At 41.4% G+C, this 19223-nt stretch overlaps 1 protein-coding gene across 1 annotated transcript; it reads left to right on the top strand.

Annotated features, from left to right (window-relative positions):
- The first annotated feature begins 10893 nt into the window (after positions 1-10893).
- On the top strand, positions 10894-16774 carry LOC139479083 (uncharacterized). The gene is made up of 4 exons (XM_071261839.1): positions 10894-10938; positions 12193-12325; positions 12920-13028; positions 13876-16774. The coding sequence occupies exons 1-4, from the start codon at positions 10920-10922 to the stop codon at positions 13969-13971; spliced, it is 357 nt and encodes a 118-aa protein (XP_071117940.1). The 5' UTR covers positions 10894-10919; the 3' UTR covers positions 13972-16774.
- The last annotated feature ends 2449 nt before the right edge of the window (positions 16775-19223 follow it).

Raw genomic sequence — 19223 nt, 5'->3', positions numbered from 1 at the left:
CCACATCCAGCACTTGTCTCCTCTCCCTGCAACATCTGTAAGAAGCTCAAGCACATGTAGTTGTAGTTGTGTTGATAATTAGGATCCAACTTGTTTCATTTCAAATTTGTCTCATTCAGTATGCTGGTTCAGTTTATTAAATGCTTTTCAGTTTTGTAACTTCGGTTCAATTATCAATATATTTATATTGTAAATAGTTCATAAATATTCAGTTAATATTTGTTTCCTTTTTTGTGTGAATTAAACAGTTTATATGACATTATTTTGATATTTTGTTATTTGTGTTTGTGGAGTCATTGGTTGCAGGAACCAGAGTGTGTGGAACCTTATGGACTGGCTTGTACACTTGTCACACACAACGACCGCCTCCATGGTCTAGTGGTAGAGCGTCCGCCCCGAGAGCGGAAGGTCCGAGGTTCAATCCCCGACCGCGTCATACTTGTTGTTACCCTGTCTGGCGCTCAGCATTAAGGGGCTTAAACATGGACTGGTCGGCTCGGAGTCAGTATACTGTGTCTGAGTGGGGTATTCATGTTCTGATGTTAAATGGTATCTCAGTGAGCTAGCACTATAAATCAGCATGAGTCCGGACTAGTACAAGCAGCCACACAAACACACACGTACATGCACGTCGCTATGCATGCAATAATCTTGGACGCGACGTTAAACCCAATTTCACTTCACCTCTCCTCACTTGTCACACACAACATGTGGCTTCCCCACTCAGCAATGTTCCAGCTATGTGACGGCAATCTGCAAATAATCGTGTCTAGCCCAGACAATCTTGTGATTGACATCATGAGCATTGATCTGCACAATTTATATGTATGATAACATGCATCAACCAAGTCACTGAGCCTGACCACCCAATCCAGTTAGACGTCTCTTACAACAAGCATGGGTTGCTAACCCGGATCTTCATGGGGGTGAAATTCTTGGTGTCTCTGACAAGCCCATCTCAGCAACCCACCTGATATAGACTGATATAGAATACTAAACTAGCTCCCGTGTAATACCAATTTTATGAAACAAGTGAATAGTTGTGGTATCTGACGAGTGAAAGCCTATGCATAGCTCTATCTAACGTATGTATGACTCTAACTAGCGTATGTATGGCCCTAATTAGAGTCTACAGTATATTAGTAAGTAGAGAATTTATTTATGGCTGAGAAGCGTATCGCTGGCCTCTCAGTATGTATAGCTCTAACTAGCGTATGTATAGCTCTATAAATGACCTAAACTTGTATATCTCTAACTAGCGTATGTATAGCTCTATAAATGACCTAAACTTGTATATCTCTAGCGCATGTATAGCTCTAAATGACGCGAACTTGCCCTAACTAGCGTGTACAGTAAACTACGTTTATAACGAACACGCTTATAACGAACTGACGGATATAACGAACTGACTTTTTTGTCCCGACTATTTGCTGTAGTTATGCTGTGTATATGCTTATAACGAACTACAGTTATAACGAACTAACATTAATGAACCCTTTGGGTTCGTTATATCCGTAGTTTACTGTATATAGTTCTCACTATAAGGCGGGTCATTCGGCGGCCCTATTCACCAACTGTACGGCCCAAGATGTACAGTACACAACAGTGTCTGCCACCAAGGTATACCCCGTTCACATGCACTACATTTACTCACGTAAGTAATTTTACACATGTGTAACTATACATACGTGCGTATATGTAAATTTACTATGCGTTCACATGTAAAGCATCCTAGGTGGTGTATGTAAATGGTGTAAGACACACATATTCGTCAGTCTGTTCATGATTTAAAACATATAACAGGTTGTTTTCCAATCAAAGTTGAATGAGAAGAGAGTTAATAATACCCTGTTAACATGGGAAAATATACACACTTGAGTATCTTTACATACGGAGTAAATTTGCACATATAAGCAAAAGTAAAAATACTTTGCGTTCACATGAAGAAAGTGCGCTGTGTGCAAAATATATTTGCTGACGTAAGTTTCAGAGTAGTTCAGTATCTACAACTCATTCACTCACTGGATCTAAAACCAAGATGAACAGGCCGTTTTGCCTTGTGTGGGCGTGGTCCCGTTTGCTACGTCACAATAGCCAAGATAGTGGGGGAATTAACTTGGTAGAGCTGATTACTCGGCTATCACCTTTAAAACAGACAGAAGGCTGCTGAGTCCCTTTACGTCTTTATTCGTGGCAGAGTGTAATTTCATATATAGAGAGATATTTAAACAATATTACATTACAAGAGAGATGCAGTGAATGACTTGTTACATTAAATATATAATTGACAACCATACATGAATTGATAGCGACTCGTTTAAACTTTCTTAACAGGACTGTTCTAATAAATAAGGTACAAAAACGAATTGTGAATAATAAGCGACTGGGAGGTATTTCATGTTATTCTAGCTACACCATTTCATACAGGAACTGTTAACATTTACATTTACGGCATTCTAGCGTTACTCGTGTATTAACATACAAATGTATTTAACATACTGTATAATTTCAATGCCGTAAATGCTTAACCAAATGATAGAAGTAGCATGGCCAATATTCGCATGAGACGGTATTTACGTGAGATTACCCGCGGGTATTTGCCACAATGTACTCTTTCTCATGCTATGTAATGTACGGCTTTATCTATCACTTGGCATATCAACAGTTAATGTACAAGTGAATAAATCTACTAACATCTATATAAATACACACATACAATTAACATTCAAGTTACTTTGCGGTATAATGAAAGACATGTAACTTATTCTGAAATATTACAAACCATGGTAAATATATAGTTGCTTGCACAGGATATCATATAAGTTAAAGGCAAGGGGAATTTAACAAGAAAATAATGTTATCTTACAATGAAACAGAGAGAAGGCTGCTGAGTCCCTTTACGTCTTTATTCGTGGCAGAGTGAAGTATCTGCCACTGGACTCCGTATATATAGGGACTCAGGCCTTCTATAGAATGCGTTAGTTACCTAATATTGAAACTATGATCTAAATCTGCTACATGCGTGGCGTATTAATTACAATTATTCGACAGTTACAGAGCGCACCGACCGCATAATATCCTGTATATTCCACCTATCTGATACTAAAATGACGATGCGTCCGGCCATACACAGCATGTTACTGCCTGAGGCATATCCCTAGACTGGCCACCTGGTTGAGTTAGATAATCCGGAGTCACTGGTTTGTGACGGTCAGTTATTTGCACGGCAACTGACTAACATGATCTACAGAAATATATTTAGGTTTAGCTAGTTGTAAGATAAAATATTGAGAGAAATACAAAACTTATTATTGAAATATGACCACTATAATTATGGGTTAATTATAGTGATTTTAGGACTATGACAATATTCCTCCGCTGTGGGAAGCTTTTGACCGCAAAAGCACAAAATATGTTACATGGAACTAGTGCTACTGAAAGATACAATATCCATTTGTCATGGTAACAAACCTAATACAGGTATTGAAAAAAGAATATAATATTTGAGCAAAAGTCTACCAAACAGAACATGTTATGACAGAGTATTGTTCTGTTATGAGAACCCAAAAAGGTACAACATAATGAAGCACAAGACAATAGTTTTAGCAACATCTGGCTTAATAGAACATGTAGAGTATTGTTCTCAGCAGGAATTCGGCAATTTGAAAACTTTACTTGATGAAAGAGGTCATATACATGTATATGTATCGGTTTAGTTCATGGATGAGTAACAGTTCATACAACGTTAACTGTTTTTTTATTAAGCTTTAAGTTTTAAATGGTTATGGGATGAAGGTGGACAAATAGTGTCATATTTGGACATAAAGTTTGTTTCGATTTTGAAATATACACCATTATAACAGCATAATCTATAATAATAGATAAGTGAATCTGACAACTCTGAGAGAAGCTCAAGTGGGTTGATTGGTGTTGACAACAGGTTTGAAGAGATGACATTTGCAACTATCATCCTTCTAGCACTTAATAACACAGGAGGCCCTGCAGTTTTGTCGACAACATCTAACCACTCACAACGAAACTAACTGCCAGGTACTATCAAAGTCAAGGATAACTATATCATTAGAGATTAGACAAAATATTTGTGTGATCGTTTGTGCTTACGACTGCGTCCAGCCTGTGTTTTATACACGTGGAAGTCTCTGATAAGTCCTTGTCCTATATTATGGTGTGGCTCCCATGTTGGTGTAGGATGCGCAACCCATTTGACAAGAAAATGGCGTATGCCATTGATGTCTTTGTACTTCAAGAGTTTTTCAACATCATAGAATTGATCTTGATTGTGATCTTTTGTTTGCTTGTGATTGTGCTCTGATGGCACTGTTTCATCTGCTTTTGCAGTTGGCTTTTCACTAGAGACTGGTGATTCTAGTGGAGGGCTGCCTTGCAAAGTTTGTGCAGGAGGGTCTGGTAACGGATCCTGTGCTCTGCTTGACACCAGTGTAGGTGTAGAAGAACCTGATGCATCAACATGCCGTGCAACATTACCTCTGAGGACATAGGGTTTCAGGCGATTGGCATGGACCAAAGATTTATGTTCTTTGTCATCTGAACATCTGTGAATTTTGAAGGTGTGGTTTGGACCAATGTCTGTGATATAATAAGGACCTGTCCATGATTGGGACAGCTTCGGGGAAAGTCCTTGTTTGACTACAGGGCTGTGTAGAAGCACCTGTTGACCTAACATGAATGAAGGTTCTGATGATTTTAGCTCTTGATGCTCCTTGTCTATCTGTTGACTTACAGACATGTTGTCGCGAGCAATAGATTTGACAACCTTCAGATTGTCGATGAGCTGCTGGAGATGTGTCTCTGCATTTTTACCAAGTGTTGGCTTTGGTGTGAGTGTAGTATCAAATGGAAGACACATTTCTCTGCCAAAGAGCATATGGTGTGGTGAGTAACCAGTTGATTGGCATGGTGTGTTTCGCATTGCCATGAGAACACATGGAAGAATATCAGCCCAGTTGGATTGGTCAGGCTTACAGTAAGATTTTAATGCTTGTGCAATTGTACTGTTACGTCGTTCAACCATTCCATTTGTCTGAGGATGGTATGACGATGTGAAGTGATGCTTAACCTCAAAGATTTCACAGATAGCATTGACCAGCTTTGATGTGAACTGACGACCTCTATCAGTGACTAGAGTTCGAGGTGCACCGTACCTTGTGAAGACTTCATTAAAGAGTTTTGTTGCTACTTCCACAGCATCTTGAGTGTGCAATGGAAATGCTTCAATCCACCTTGAGAATGAATCCACAGCTACAAGAACATATTTATCCCCATCCTTTGTTTGAGGAAGAGGTCCAAGGATGTCAACATGTAACCTGGAAAGTTGTCTTCAATAGGCATTGGTACCATTGGAGCTGGTTTTGAATGGGCCCAACGTTTGCTTTTTTGACATTCTTCACAAGATTTGATGTATGTTTCGACATCTTGGTACAAGCCTGGCCAATGGTATTTGGTCAAAATGGACTGACGGGTAGCATCACGATCAAAGTGGCACCCACCTGCTTTTGAATCATGGTAAGCATAAAGCAGGGCTTTCCTGTCAGAAATAGGAACTGCCAGTTGTGTAACCATTGGGTGACGTCCGTTCTTGTGTCCTCTATGCTTTGGCAGGTAGAAATGATACAAGATGCCATCACATAGATCATACTCCTGTGAGAGACCTTGGATACCTTTGACTTGAGAATCAGTGTAATGAGAGGGAATCTCACCATTCTCTAGAAAGTCAATGATAGGCTTGAAATCTGGTGAACTTTGCTGTCTTTCTGCAAGATTTTTTTCCGGGATATCATTTCCAATTGTTTGAACTGTTGGTCCTGATGGAATCTCATCTTGATAACAGAATTCAACATACAGATCTATCGACGATACTGAAGAAGGTGCTATAGCCTTCTGACCAGATAAATGAGGGTTTTCTGAAGTTGAACATTCAGGAGATATCCCATAGTCATTATCTGCTGCATTGAGCTGACAAGCAATCTGGTGATGGGTTGTTGATGATGGATTTGTGGGTGGTGTTGAAACCACTTTAGCATATGAATGCTGGATTGGATGATGATTTGACTGGGTGGTGGCTGAGGTGTAGCTGATAGAGGGGACTGGTGGGACAGGGAAATCATCAGTGACAGGTTCTATGATCTGTGCAGGATATGGAATGTGAGAGAGAGCATCAGCATTTGTATTGGCTTTACCTGCTCTATGTTCGATCTCATAATCATATTCCTGCAGCATGAGAGACCATCTAGCAAGACAACCTGTTTCCTGTTTGATGTCCTTAAGCCATTTCAGAGCATGATGATCTGTGAAGACTTTAAACTTCTGAGATGTGAGATACACCCTGAAAGTTCTAATGCCTTCTAATACAGCCAAACATTCTAGCTGAGTGATGCCCCATTTCTTCTCAGCAGCATGAAGGGCACGGCCACCATAGCAGATGACATGTTCTTGGCCAGAAGCATCTCGTTGACCTAAGATATACCCTATGGCTGAGGTAGAAGCATCTGTTGTTTAATGAATGGTTTATTGGGATCAGGATATGTTAAGACAGGGGCTGAAGTTAGGCATGCTTTCAATTTGTTAAGTGCCTGCTCACACTCGTCTGACCAATTAAAGGTGGCATCTTTTTGAAGCAAGTTATACAATGGTGATGCTATGCGGGAAAAAATTGGGTCAAATTTGCGGTAGTAACTTGCAAGACCCAAGAAATGTCTGATGTCATGGGCATTTTTGGTAGAAGGGATGCTTTTAACAACTTCTACCTTTGATTTATCAACTTCTACTCCATCTTTGCTGAAGACGTGGCCTAAATATGTTACTCTCTTAGCTGCAAATCTACATTTGCTTGGTTTTAAGGTAAGACCAGCTTCTTTAAGTTTGCCAAAAACACATTTCAGATGATGTAAGTGTTCTTCAAATGTTCTGCTGTAGAATATGATATCATCAACATATATTAAAGTATGTTTCCTATCATAGCTTGAAGAGCAGAACAAATGATTTGCTGGAAAGCTGCTGGTGCATTTTTGAGACCGAAAGGAAGACGATTGAATTCAAAAATGCCATCTTGCGTGATGAAGGCGGATTTATGTTTTGTTTCTGGGTGAAGTGGTATCTGCCAAAATCCACTTGCACAATCAAGAACAGAGAACATCTGAGCATGTTTTTCACCAATAGCATCGATGACATCTTCCAAACGTGGAAGAGGGAAAAATATTGGTTTCGTAACCGCATTGAGCTTGCGATAATCTACCGCAAATCGATAACTGTTGTCAGATTTCTTGACTATGACTACTGGCGAATGCCATTCAGAATGACTTGGTTCTATATGCCTGTGTCTAACATTTCTTTAATTTGCTTAGCACATTCTTTTCTAACTAAAGATGACTGGCGGTAGAAGGGCAGTCTAACAGGACGGGTATGCTCTGTTTCAATCTTATGTTGAGGCAGATGTGTTTTGCCTAGCTCTGACCATTCTCGTGCAAAAACAGATCTTTGAGACAACAGGAAGCACTCAAGCTGTTGCTTCTGGGTCTCTGTGAGATCTGAGTCACTCAGGTCAAAATTCAGGTCAGCACTTAGCTTTGATGGGCTAGAAGGGACTGCAGTGTTGACTGATGGATGATCTAAGATTCGCTCAGATTCCAATGTATGGACAGATGATGGGACAATGATGGATGCTGTGGCTACTATTCGTTGACAACGAAGTGTGACAGGTTTATCAGTTGGGTTGAGAAACCTCATACATGGTCTACCCTTGGCACTTTGAATGAGACATTTGGCTCCTTGGAGTGGGAGTGCCTCTAGGCCAGGAATTGGTTCCAGTAGCAATACTTTGTTGCTCTCACAACGGGAGATTTTAACAGGAATATCAGCCTGTGAGTGGGGAGGAATCTGAACTGTTTTGCGAGGTCTAGCAAACCCTGCATTGGCATCCACCAAGCTTACGGATATTAAACCATCATGCAGGTGAACAGTGCGGTTAGATAGATCAATTTTGACATGGTTTGACTGGAGAAAGTCTAAACCAAGAATGATGGTATGATGTAATGATTCGAAGACATGAAAATCTTGTGAATAAGAAGCATGGCCGATGTTAAGTTGTAGAGTGACTAAACCTGACACAGGATGGCGTTCTCCTCCTACACCAATAATCTCTGTTAGATGAGATTTCTGAAGGTGAGACTCAGTGAGTCCTATTTTCTTCAGAAATTTCATATGAACACAGCTGATTGTTGCTCCAGTGTCTATCAATGCTGTTGTTTTGACTTGTCTGACCTTAACTTGAATGGCGTTTTTAGATAATGGGGCTACAAGCGATACCTGATGTTGGTTAGAGTTAGTAGAGGATGGGGAAGTAGGGGTAGTATGCCTAGTGACTGGGTCAGATGGTTTGGGTTGTTTGAATGGGTGCCTGGTGGATCCTTGGAATCAGGCACGCGTCCCTATTTATTATCTATCTTAGACAGAAGAACCTGGTCACATACAGATGTATGGTGACCTTTCTTTCTACAAACATTGCAAATGGTATGCCAATGGGGACAGTAATTATGCTGAGAACAATACCCACCACATCCTGAGCATCTTTCTCTGTTGTTTCTGCTGGATGGTTGGAGTTGCTCTCGTCTGAAGTCACGTGGTCTGTGCTGCGACTGTGGACTGGCATAAGATGACTGATGACTTGGTCTCGAGCTGTAGTCATCAAGTCGAGGGGGTGACTGGAACCTGACTCTTCGCTGACAGTGATCATGGAGCGTCCCCTGCTGTGTTGACATTGCTGCTGCCAAAGGCTTCTGTTTGCTCTCCATTAGCGACATCACTAGTGTTGATAGCTTAGTCACCTGGTCTGTGAGACTAGCTTGATCTGGCTGTTGGATGCTGAGGTATGACTTGGCCGCTAGTTCACCCTGTTGACGCACTTCTTCCAATGTTTTGGGTTCTTTGTTATAGACCCATTGTCTGACGGAAGGGCATAGACCATTCACAGCTATGGCAACTAAGATGTCGACTGGTATGGATTTACTAGAGGTTGACTGCTGTAACCTACAGATGTAATCTGATACTGATTCAGCAGGTTGCTGATTGATTGCCAATACCGACAGATCAAATTGTCCTGATGGTTGAAACCTAGTTATGAAAGCTTGTTTCAAGCTATTCCAGTATGACTTGATATCGTCACTCAAGGCATGATGCCAATGTTTGGCTGGTCCTTCTAAGAGGAAGTTCAACATTAAACACGCTCTGTCTTGGTCAGTACCTTGGAGTTTAACCCAAGTTTCTATATCTGACCACCAGTTATTTGCATCCTGCTTACCTGAATATTTAGGAAGCTGAATATGTGCCATGGCCATGCTTGTGTTTGAAGCTGTGGAGGAATACTTGAGTAGCTGCTGTTGCGGATGTTGTTGATAACGTTGATACGAATGTTGATACTGACGTAGATGTTGATGTTGACGTTGACGTTGACGTTGGTACATTTGATGTTGACGTTGTGTATGTTGCTAGTGATGTTGGTATTGTCGAGGGTGGTGTCTGTGATATAGAGCTGTTGTTGATGATGACTCTGCCTGGTAACTCAGGGTTACAACGAGTCTAAAGACTAAAAGCTGCAGTCTAAAGACTAAAAGCTGCAGCACTTCGCTCTGACCTTGCATCTTATTTTGTATTTGAAACTTTGTGTAAAGCAATATCACTTGAATGTGACTGTGGAAGATCAACCAGAGAATGAAAAACTGAAGTCAATTATATTTCACAATTTCAACAGAAAATATTCAATATATCATCGTTCAACATATTGTTTAATGTCTTCGATTCAAAGATGTGGATATCACAACAGAGTAGTGAAATGAAAGGGAAGTGGTTTCCTTACCAGTTTCATATTTAATGTTACTTTCGAACATCATGATGTTTTCTCATCTACACGGCGTTTAACCAATCTTACCTACTCACACAGTTCATTTATCAAGACGTGTTAGCAGTACCAGGCAGAGTGTATTGACAATGTGGTGTAGATACTTCACATATTAAGAGATTTGAGACAATCGGGGTAAGGTATTGTACGAATTACTGTCATTTTCATGTTATGTGAACAACAAAACGTACAACTTCTGATGTATTGCATATAGCAACGTTTCGATGCACAGTCGGTGTGGCTCCAAACGTTTTGTTTGTTTGTTATTTAACGCCGTACTCAGCAATATTCCAGCTATATAACGGCGGTCTGTACATAATAAAGTCTGGACCAGACAATCCAGTGATTGACATCATGAGCATCGATCCACACAAATGGGATATGATGACATGCATCAACCAAGTCAATGAGCCATTCATCGTTTATATGCAATAATCCAGAAGTTGTTATCCATAAAGTTGTACGTTTAGTTATGTATTCTCCAACTTCTAGAATGCCAATCAAACCGTTAATGCAAACATATTTATAGTTTATTTTTATTCGATGAACTGGAGTAGACATTTCACTCATCTGTCATCTAATTTTTATTTTCTTCATGTGCTACTTCTCTGGTTTTTATTTCAATTCTTTTTTAAAAGACTTTCTGTCCAAATGATTAGGAGCTACTAAATTTGACGAGCCACAGACCATAAGATAGCTCAATTTATGGTCTCATGATGAGCAGGGACAGTGTCAGAATATTTTATATTTAATTTCATGAACAAAAGCGTGCTGGGAATACAGAAGGTTTCTTATCTTCGTTTTTACATTCTCATAGTTAATGAATATAAACCTTTACGCTCAAATAAAGTTGTTATTGCACTTTGAAACAGCCCACGCCGCCATGTTGTTTGAGTAAAAGCCGGGTATTTCCGTAAATACGGAAATTAACGTTTGTAGCTGATTGGCTAGGCCATGAGAGCGGGCGTGGCCATACACGGAAGCGACCATGGAGGAGCCTGACTGCGGTAAGTTTGGGACATTTACCTGACGACATTTGTACCTTTAAACACTATCCGAAGAAATAAACGGTACAAGAGAGAGGTTAATGTATGCGACTTGGAAATGGTGATGAAAATGTTATGTTGTAAACATACGCCTGGGGTGGAAGGCTGGCGAAGCGCGTCAGTGTGCAGTACTTCCCAGAAACTCACTCTCCGACTTCAGCGCACAAACGAGGGCATTCTAGTTGATCAACTTTTGCTTTCGTTTTATCATCTAAAATATAAATGGCAAATTATACCTTATCATATGATGAAAATATTGAAATCAAAATTCCTATTCATAGAATGATAAACACCAGTCTAATTTCTTTGTCTGTTAAACAAATGAACCGATGAAAATGGTGTGCATCTTTCTACGTTTTTGATTATTTCAGTAGCTTTGAAGTGATGATAGAATTTTCCCTGTTAAAATGGGGACATACTTATTTTCAGTATTTTGCAACTTTTACCAGCCTGAATAGTGATAACTCAATAAGAGCGCCTCTAAACAGCCTCAATAGTGAAATTCTAACACACACCAAACTTGCCAAGAGAATGCTTGCCCATAATTAAGGGTGCATATCACACACGAGTGCGAATTATACATGAATCAGTCTTGTGTACATTGATCAGTCGGAAGGGTTGCCAATTGGGATTGTTCACTAGCCAATATATTAGCAAATATCACCGTGGGCGCATATTAGAGCGGGGCGCTTATTACGTCGAATACAGTAATAATAACACTCCATGGTTAGCTACAAGTGTAAGGTTTGCATTTTTTTCTGACTATGCACACATTCCTTCTGACAAGTATATGATTAAGTAAAGATACAGCTTCGCTCACTTCAGCATGTTCAGTGTATGTGTGATGAGATTATTTTATACATGTTTCAAATCGTTATTGCCAGGGTTCTGGTTAAGCAATTCACAATCAGACTTTTCGAACTCAACCCTTGAGACCTGCAGTGGGTAGGGTCAGGTATTAGGGGTGCGGGTACCCGGGTTGTACACTTGGACTCGTCCCGGCCCCAGCATTGCTAGTGTTGTACTTTCACAACTGTGGCTTTGCACTCCTAGATCACGATCACTGACGGAATCACTACCAGTAAATAACTGATATCATATTCCACGCAAGTCTTGTACATACTGCCCACAAGTAAGATCTTGGAAGATATGTCTTCTTCATACCGAGTAAGATCTAAGTAAGATCTTGATAGCCAAATCATGTTTTTTTTCCAGATTTCGACGAGACGACCAAGGCGGGATTCGTCCGTATTCGGATGAGGATCCCGGGGATCAAGCCAGGAAGGGGATCCCAGGCCGAGAAGGGGAATGCAGAACTTGTGGGACCTTTGTATGGCAACGATAACCTGTACGAAAAACTCATTCATCATGTTCATGGTTCATTTACCCTTTTATATTAAAATCAATATATGTTTGAGCATTTATCATGTGAAGATTTTTTTATGCATAATAAGAAGACAAGCTGCTCGTTCAAGGTGACTTAATGGATTGGGTGGTCAGCTTGGTTAATTGCATGTCATTACACCCAAGTGGCAAAGGACATTACTCATAATATCTATCATTGGTTTGTCTAGTCAAGACTGGACTGTTTACTGGCTGCCGCCATATATTTAAATAGAAGGATGCAATGATAACAAGGTCACAATATGATTCATATCTAGATACACAGATCATCCTACACCAGAATAATGACACAAAGACCCTGGACTGAGGGACAAGGGCAGCTTTTGAATCTGACATTTAGCCAGAGATAGTTATTCTTTTGTTACATTAAAAACACATATTTTGTATCGTCATATATATTGAAATGCAGGACCGAACATGTTTTTTATCGAAGGCGGCATATTGCGGCTCATTGGCATTTCAGTGTATGATTTCATCCTCGTGTGCATGGTGTGTATTCTCTCCTCGCTCGACATGAACGTCTTCCTTTACCTGTCAGGTCCATAACCTTGAAGATCCTGGACAAGGGCGGCCTCGACGACTCCAACTACCAGTATCATGTCAGCCAGCTCCCGGGTGCCATCGTGCCGGAAAAGACAAAGTTGAAGGTAAACAATCGTCATTGTTGTGACAGTGTGGTATCAGTCCATTGTGACAGTGTGGTATCAGTCCATTGTGACAGTGTGGAATCTGTCCATTGTGACAGTGTGGTATCAGTCCATTGTGACAGTGTGGTATCTGTCCATTGTGACAGTGTGGTATCTGTCCATGTGGTATCAGTCTATTGTGACAGTGTGGTATCAGTCTATTGTGACAGTGTGGAATCTGTCCATTGTGACAGTGTGGTATCAGTCCATTGTGACAGTGTGGTATCAGTCCATTGTGACAGTGTGGTATCAGTCCATTGTGACAGTGTGGAGTCAGTCTATTGTGACAGTGTGGTATCAGTCCATTGTGACAGTGTGGTATCAGTCCATTGTGACAGTGTGGTATCAGTCTATTGTGACAGTGTGGTATCAGTCTATTGTGACAGTGTGGAATCAGTCCATTGTGACAGTGTGGTATCAGTCTATTGTGACAGTGTGGTATCTGTCCATGTGGTATCAGTCCATTGTGACAGTGTGGTATCAGTCTATTGTGACAGTGTGGTATCTGTCCATGTGGTATCAGTCCATTGTGACAGTGTGGTATCAGTCTATTGTGACAGTGTGGAATCAGTCCATTGTGACAGTGTGGTATCAGTCCATTGTGACAGCACGGTATCAGTCCATTGTGACAGTGTGGTATCAGTCTATTGTGACAGTGTGGTATCAGTCTATTGTGACAGTGTGGAGTCAGTCCATTGTGACAGTGTGGTATGTCATATGTATATTATGATATCTCACCACCCTGTTATGACATTGAAACACCCTGTATATCATGATATCATTACCTTGTCTCTTCCAACTGTTACAGATAGAGAAGGGCTGGGTCTTCATGTTTCTGAAGAAGAAGAACAAGGAAAAGTCTTGGGAGTCAAACTTCAGAAACGGCACCCTGGAGACAGAATAAAGCTCCGCGTCGGGGACGCCACTGGTCAGCGTCGGCACTTTTGTATGCACTGACCAGTGGTCTGTAGGTCCCCACACAAGAACATTTTATATATCTTCTTAACAGTCCACACATATTTGATTGCAATACCATTGTTTTAGGGTAAGCAGTATTATGTCATTGGGTAGATTTTGATTCTGCGGACTATCAATGTACAATATTCTTTTTTTTATATGCTAGAATCTCACATGCTTTTTATGTATTTGTAGGGTAAGAGATGGATTTATTATATTTGATTCTAACATGAAACAATAAGACCAAATAATATATTAATGCTTGTTACTCGAGGCAAATTCCAGCACTGTTGTCCAAACAGTCACTTCTCTCAGCGTGAGCCCAGACATGGTCGCAGTGATCAACTATAGACACAGCCTGGGAAGGAGAATGGCTGCTATGGAGGGCAGTTTAAGCATGAACATGATGAAGGTCAGGTTTGATGGAAAGTTCAAATTGAATTTTCAAGGCCCAAGAACAAAACGTTTTTTAGAGTTCAAACTATGCAAGCCCCCAAAACACCACAAAGAAAATGTCCTTTTTTTGTTTTTGCTGGGACACAGCTGTGTAAGGTGCCGCAATTAGCTGTGCAGAGTTGTGTCCCTTGGGCACGCCAGAAACCTATGATTGTGGGTTCCAATCCCGGTTCACATCGATTATGTTTCTAGGCTTGTCAGCACCACACCCGTGCTCGTGGGTTTCACCGAAGTGGTAAACGTCTGAGACCTGCATCACTTCGGGCTTTCCTCCCACATTAAGCTGACACGCCGTGATATAACTGGAATACTGTTAAAAGCGGCGTTAAACCCAACTCACTCACTCACTGTTTTAGCTTGTTTAGTGCATCCTGATACGATGCAGTGATCTGTGCACGCTCTGACACAGGATCACAGTGACAACAAGCAGTGTTTGTGCTGGCCTTTGTTGTTGATGGGCACAATGTAATGCTAACAGTTGGTTACAGCCAGACCCACTCCCATCCCCGTCCTGAACTGATGTGTTTGGGTGTCCAGTACAACATGGTACATATGTTGGTACACACTGGCTGATGGTCATACTGCTTTGTGTCCAGTACAACATGGTACATATGTTTGTACACACTGGCTGGTGGTCATACTGCTTTGTGTCCTGTACCACATGGTACATATGTTGGTACACACTGGCTGACGGTCATACTGCTTTGTGTCCTGTACCACATGGTACATATGTTGGTACACACTGGCTGACGGTCATACTGCTTTGTGTCCTGTACAACATGGTACATATGTTGGTACACACTGGCTGATGGTCATACTGCTTTGTGTCCTGTACCACATGGTACATATGTTGGTACACACTGGCTGATGGATATACTGGTTCAGTGTGGAATCAATAGCAGGTCCTGCTACTAAGTGATATCATTGTGTAACATTGTGTGGTGAATCGTGCATGTTACGTTTATTGGGCTGGAACTCAGTATTTTATATCTGTTTATTTGAACAGTACCTACCTATGCCATAGATCTGGTTTATTTTATACAAACATGTTACTGATTCATGTTAATTGATAACCTCTTGATTGTTTGTGTATTTTGTGTTTTTACATCTTGTCATCTGACCATGCCATGCGTTTTTACTGAAGTATTCAAAATGGTTTATTATCCCCCGCCACGAAGTGGAAGGGGGATATAGGAATGGGTGCCGTCCGTCCGTCCGACGTCACATTTCGTTTCCGGAGCAGATCTTGAAAACCGTACCATATTTCTTCACCAAACTTGGCACATAGATAGATCTAGTGGTGAACTGGCGCCTTTTGATAGTTTGGGATTTTTAAAAAAGTTATTTTTTTAGTTTCCATGGGAACGACTTTGATTAAGACTGAAAATGGCGGTAGTCCTCGTTTCCGGAGCAGATCTTGAAAACCGTACCATATTTCTTCACCAAACTTGGCACATAGATAGATCTAGTGGTGAACTGGTGCCTTTTGCTAGTTTGGGATTTTAGAAAAAGTTATTTTTCGAGTTTCCATGGCACCAACTGATTTAGACTGAAAATGGCGGTAGTCCTCGTTTCCGGAGCAGATCTTGAAAACCGTACCATATTTCATCCCAAAACTTGGCACATAGATAGATCTAGTCGTGCACTGGTGCCTTTTGCTAGTTTGGGATTTTAAAAAAAGTTATTTTTCGAGTTTCCATGGCAACGACTTTGATTTAGACTGAAAATGGAGGTAGTCCTCGTTTCCTGAACAGATCTTGAAAAACGTACTATATTTCTTTACAAAAAGGCCCAGTGAACATAGTTCTCAGGAGCTAATGCATTGCACACACCCGACATGTCATATTGGCGGGGGATGTGAGTATTTCATGCTTGTTTCTTTTAAAGCTTAACAGTGGCCATATCACTTTATGGTCTTTGAGTTTAATAATATTGAACATCTTTGGACATTCATGTTGTCAAGCTTCATGTGAAACATTCGATTGAGGTAATAATTATGTCATTTAAGGTTTTCCCCAAAATTGTAAAATGGGTGTTAGAGATTGTGGAAACTGCATTCATCACAGTGCTTGCTTACTTTGTACCTAGAATATATCTACCGCAATATGATAAATTAACAGGAGTTATTGTTGAACTGAACAAGCTGAATCCAGCTTTGGTGTGATTGTTGTTAGTGACACCAACCTGATTGTCCCCCTGCCGAAGTGACTCCTGAGAACCATGTTGAGTGATCTGTGTCACTGTATGTTACTGATTAGTCTCCTGTGTATTTGTCAATAAATGTAATTACTGCATGTGTTGATGTGTGTTTCATTTACTGACATGTTTAGGCCACCCTCTGTTACTTGGTTTGTTAAACCATAGGTCAAAACAACCGGCTTCCAAGTGCATGCTGAATATCGAACATGCTTAACCTAGAACATGCTTAATATGGAAATAGTTTTAGTTGAGATATAGTGAATCTCACCCTTGTGTCAATGGATGTCAGATATATCAACACGGGTCGGTAAAGGTTCAATACGCTGAGGATTGCCGAGATTCTATTTATCATCCAAAATCTTGAGTGTTAAAGGTACAGCTAACCAGCTTCAGTAGCAGAGAGATGAGTGATGTATTATACACCACGTGAAGCCATGTATTGAACACCACGTGAAGGCCATGTTATGAAGGTCATATGTTGAACGCCACGTGAAGGCCATGCATTGAACGCCACATGGAGGCCATGTATTGAACACCACGTGAAGGCCACAGGCTTGTGAAGGTCAAAGATACGAGTGTTTGTGACAGTAAGCAATATTAGTATGTATGCTGTCATCACAAGGCCCCACTCCAGTAAGAGATCTTAGTACGTCTGCTGTCAACACAAGGCCCCACTCCAGTAAGAGATCTTAGTACGCCTGCTGTCAACACAAGGCCCCACTCCAGTAAGAGATCTTAGTACGTCTGCTGTCAACACAAGGCTCCGCTACAGTAAGAGATCTTAGTACGTCTGCTGTCAACACAAGGCCCCACTCCAGTTAGAGATCTTAGTACGTCTGCTGTCAACACAAGGCTCCGCTACAGTAAGATAGCTTTGTATTTGTACTCTGCTATCAACGCAAGGCTTTGTTGTCGCAATCCTTATTCACTAAAGTGTTGGTAGGCTGGAGATTTGTCGCAGAACTTGCATGAATGAATCTATTCAGTTATGACCCAAATATTACATAGAGACATGCGTACGTTTTTGACGGTGAATACATTGGAGGACACCTATGACATAAGGTGGGGTGAAGTGAATTTGACCTTAGCGTTGTGTTCAGGATCATTGTATTTCTATAGCGAAGTGCGTGCACATGTGTGTGGCTGCTTGTACTAGTCCAGGTTTTATAGTGCTAGCTCACTGATATACTACGCAGTTTAGCATGGATACCCCACTGAGACACAATATACTGACTCCCAGCCCACCAGTCCTTGTTTAGCCCCTTACTGCCCAGCACAAGGAAGGGTAACAACAAGTACCATTTTGTAGCGTTTCTTTGGTATGAGGCAGCGAGGGAATCGCACCGGCGACCTTCCGCTCTCCAGGCAAACGGTGTACCACTACGCCACGGAGGCAGCCCCATGACATGAACAGAAGGCTCCCCATACAGTGAAACCTCGTTTACTCGAACTCCCGTTTTCTCGAACTCCGGTATGGTCCCGACAGAATGCATCTGCACTTTCACGTCGGCTCTCAGTATCGAACTATCGACCATGTATTTGACGGTGACCAACACTTCGAGATAGGGATGGTTCGTCGTGTTCGTCACATCCCAGCCTTATACTGGAAGTGTACACCAGATCACCTTATGTTATCAAACCTCATTGTGGGGGTTGAGATCGACTTGTGTAACCGCACCAGCGCCCAAGCGACACCACTAGATACACAAGATGTCATTCATACAGCGTTGTAGCAGCAAACTACCTCAAGAAGAATTGGACCCGTGAAGATCCGGGGTAGAATAGGTCTTCAGCAAACCATTCTTGCCGTAAAAGGTAACTATGCTTGTCATAAGAGGCGACTAACGGGATCGGGTGGATCGATGCTCATGACATCAGTCACTGGATTGTCTGGTCCAGACTCGATTATCTACAGACCGCCGTCATATAGCTGGAATATTGCTGAGTGCGGCGTTAAACAACAAACATACAAACAAAATGGCTGAGATCGACTTGTGTAACCGCACCAGCGCACCGGTAGATACACAATGTGTCCTTCATACAGTATTGTAGCAGCAAAATACCTCAAGGAAGAATAAAAAGCGCGCAGTAATGATGGCGCTCCGAAACATCCAACCAAAAGACTTGGTGGAATTAACACGCCTTGTCTGGGTCTTCATGAGCAGGACCCGAGGCTGAGAATGTCGGCCAGATACCAGACCCCTGGTCTAGGTAGGGGATCGTCACACTATCTATATTCTAGTGGGGGCTATGATGTCCTTAAACAACGAAGCAGTAATCTTGAACGGCTTGTCTATGAAATAAATGTGTTTTGCAACAAGTGGTGCGCTGTCTTAGTTTCGTTTCCTCCTTGGTTAACAGTCGCAATCATGTTACCATCCATTAAACACTACTGCTCAGGACCCGCATCACACATGACCTCATTCCCGACAATCGATGACACTTGGAAGAGAAAGCGAAACTACTTACGTGTGAAGTCGCCCCGCTCTCTTCGCTTCAAACTGTCCTGGGCCCACTTGCACAAAGCGATCTTAGCGCTAAGAC

This window comes from Haliotis cracherodii, unplaced genomic scaffold (assembly GCF_022045235.1).
Source record: "Haliotis cracherodii isolate W230 unplaced genomic scaffold, xgHalCrac1.p SCAF_4, whole genome shotgun sequence".
NCBI classification, from domain to species: Eukaryota; Metazoa; Mollusca; class Gastropoda; order Lepetellida; family Haliotidae; genus Haliotis; species Haliotis cracherodii.
This window is presented reverse-complemented; position numbering and strand designations above follow the sequence as displayed.

Coding starts and splice junctions, on each gene's coding strand:
- LOC139479083 (XM_071261839.1), top strand. Junction 12,326..12,919: donor TTGTATGGCAACGATAACCT/GTACGAAAAACT, acceptor TTTACCTGTCAG/GTCCATAACCTTGAAGATCC. Junction 13,029..13,875: donor CGGAAAAGACAAAGTTGAAG/GTAAACAATCGT, acceptor CAACTGTTACAG/ATAGAGAAGGGCTGGGTCTT.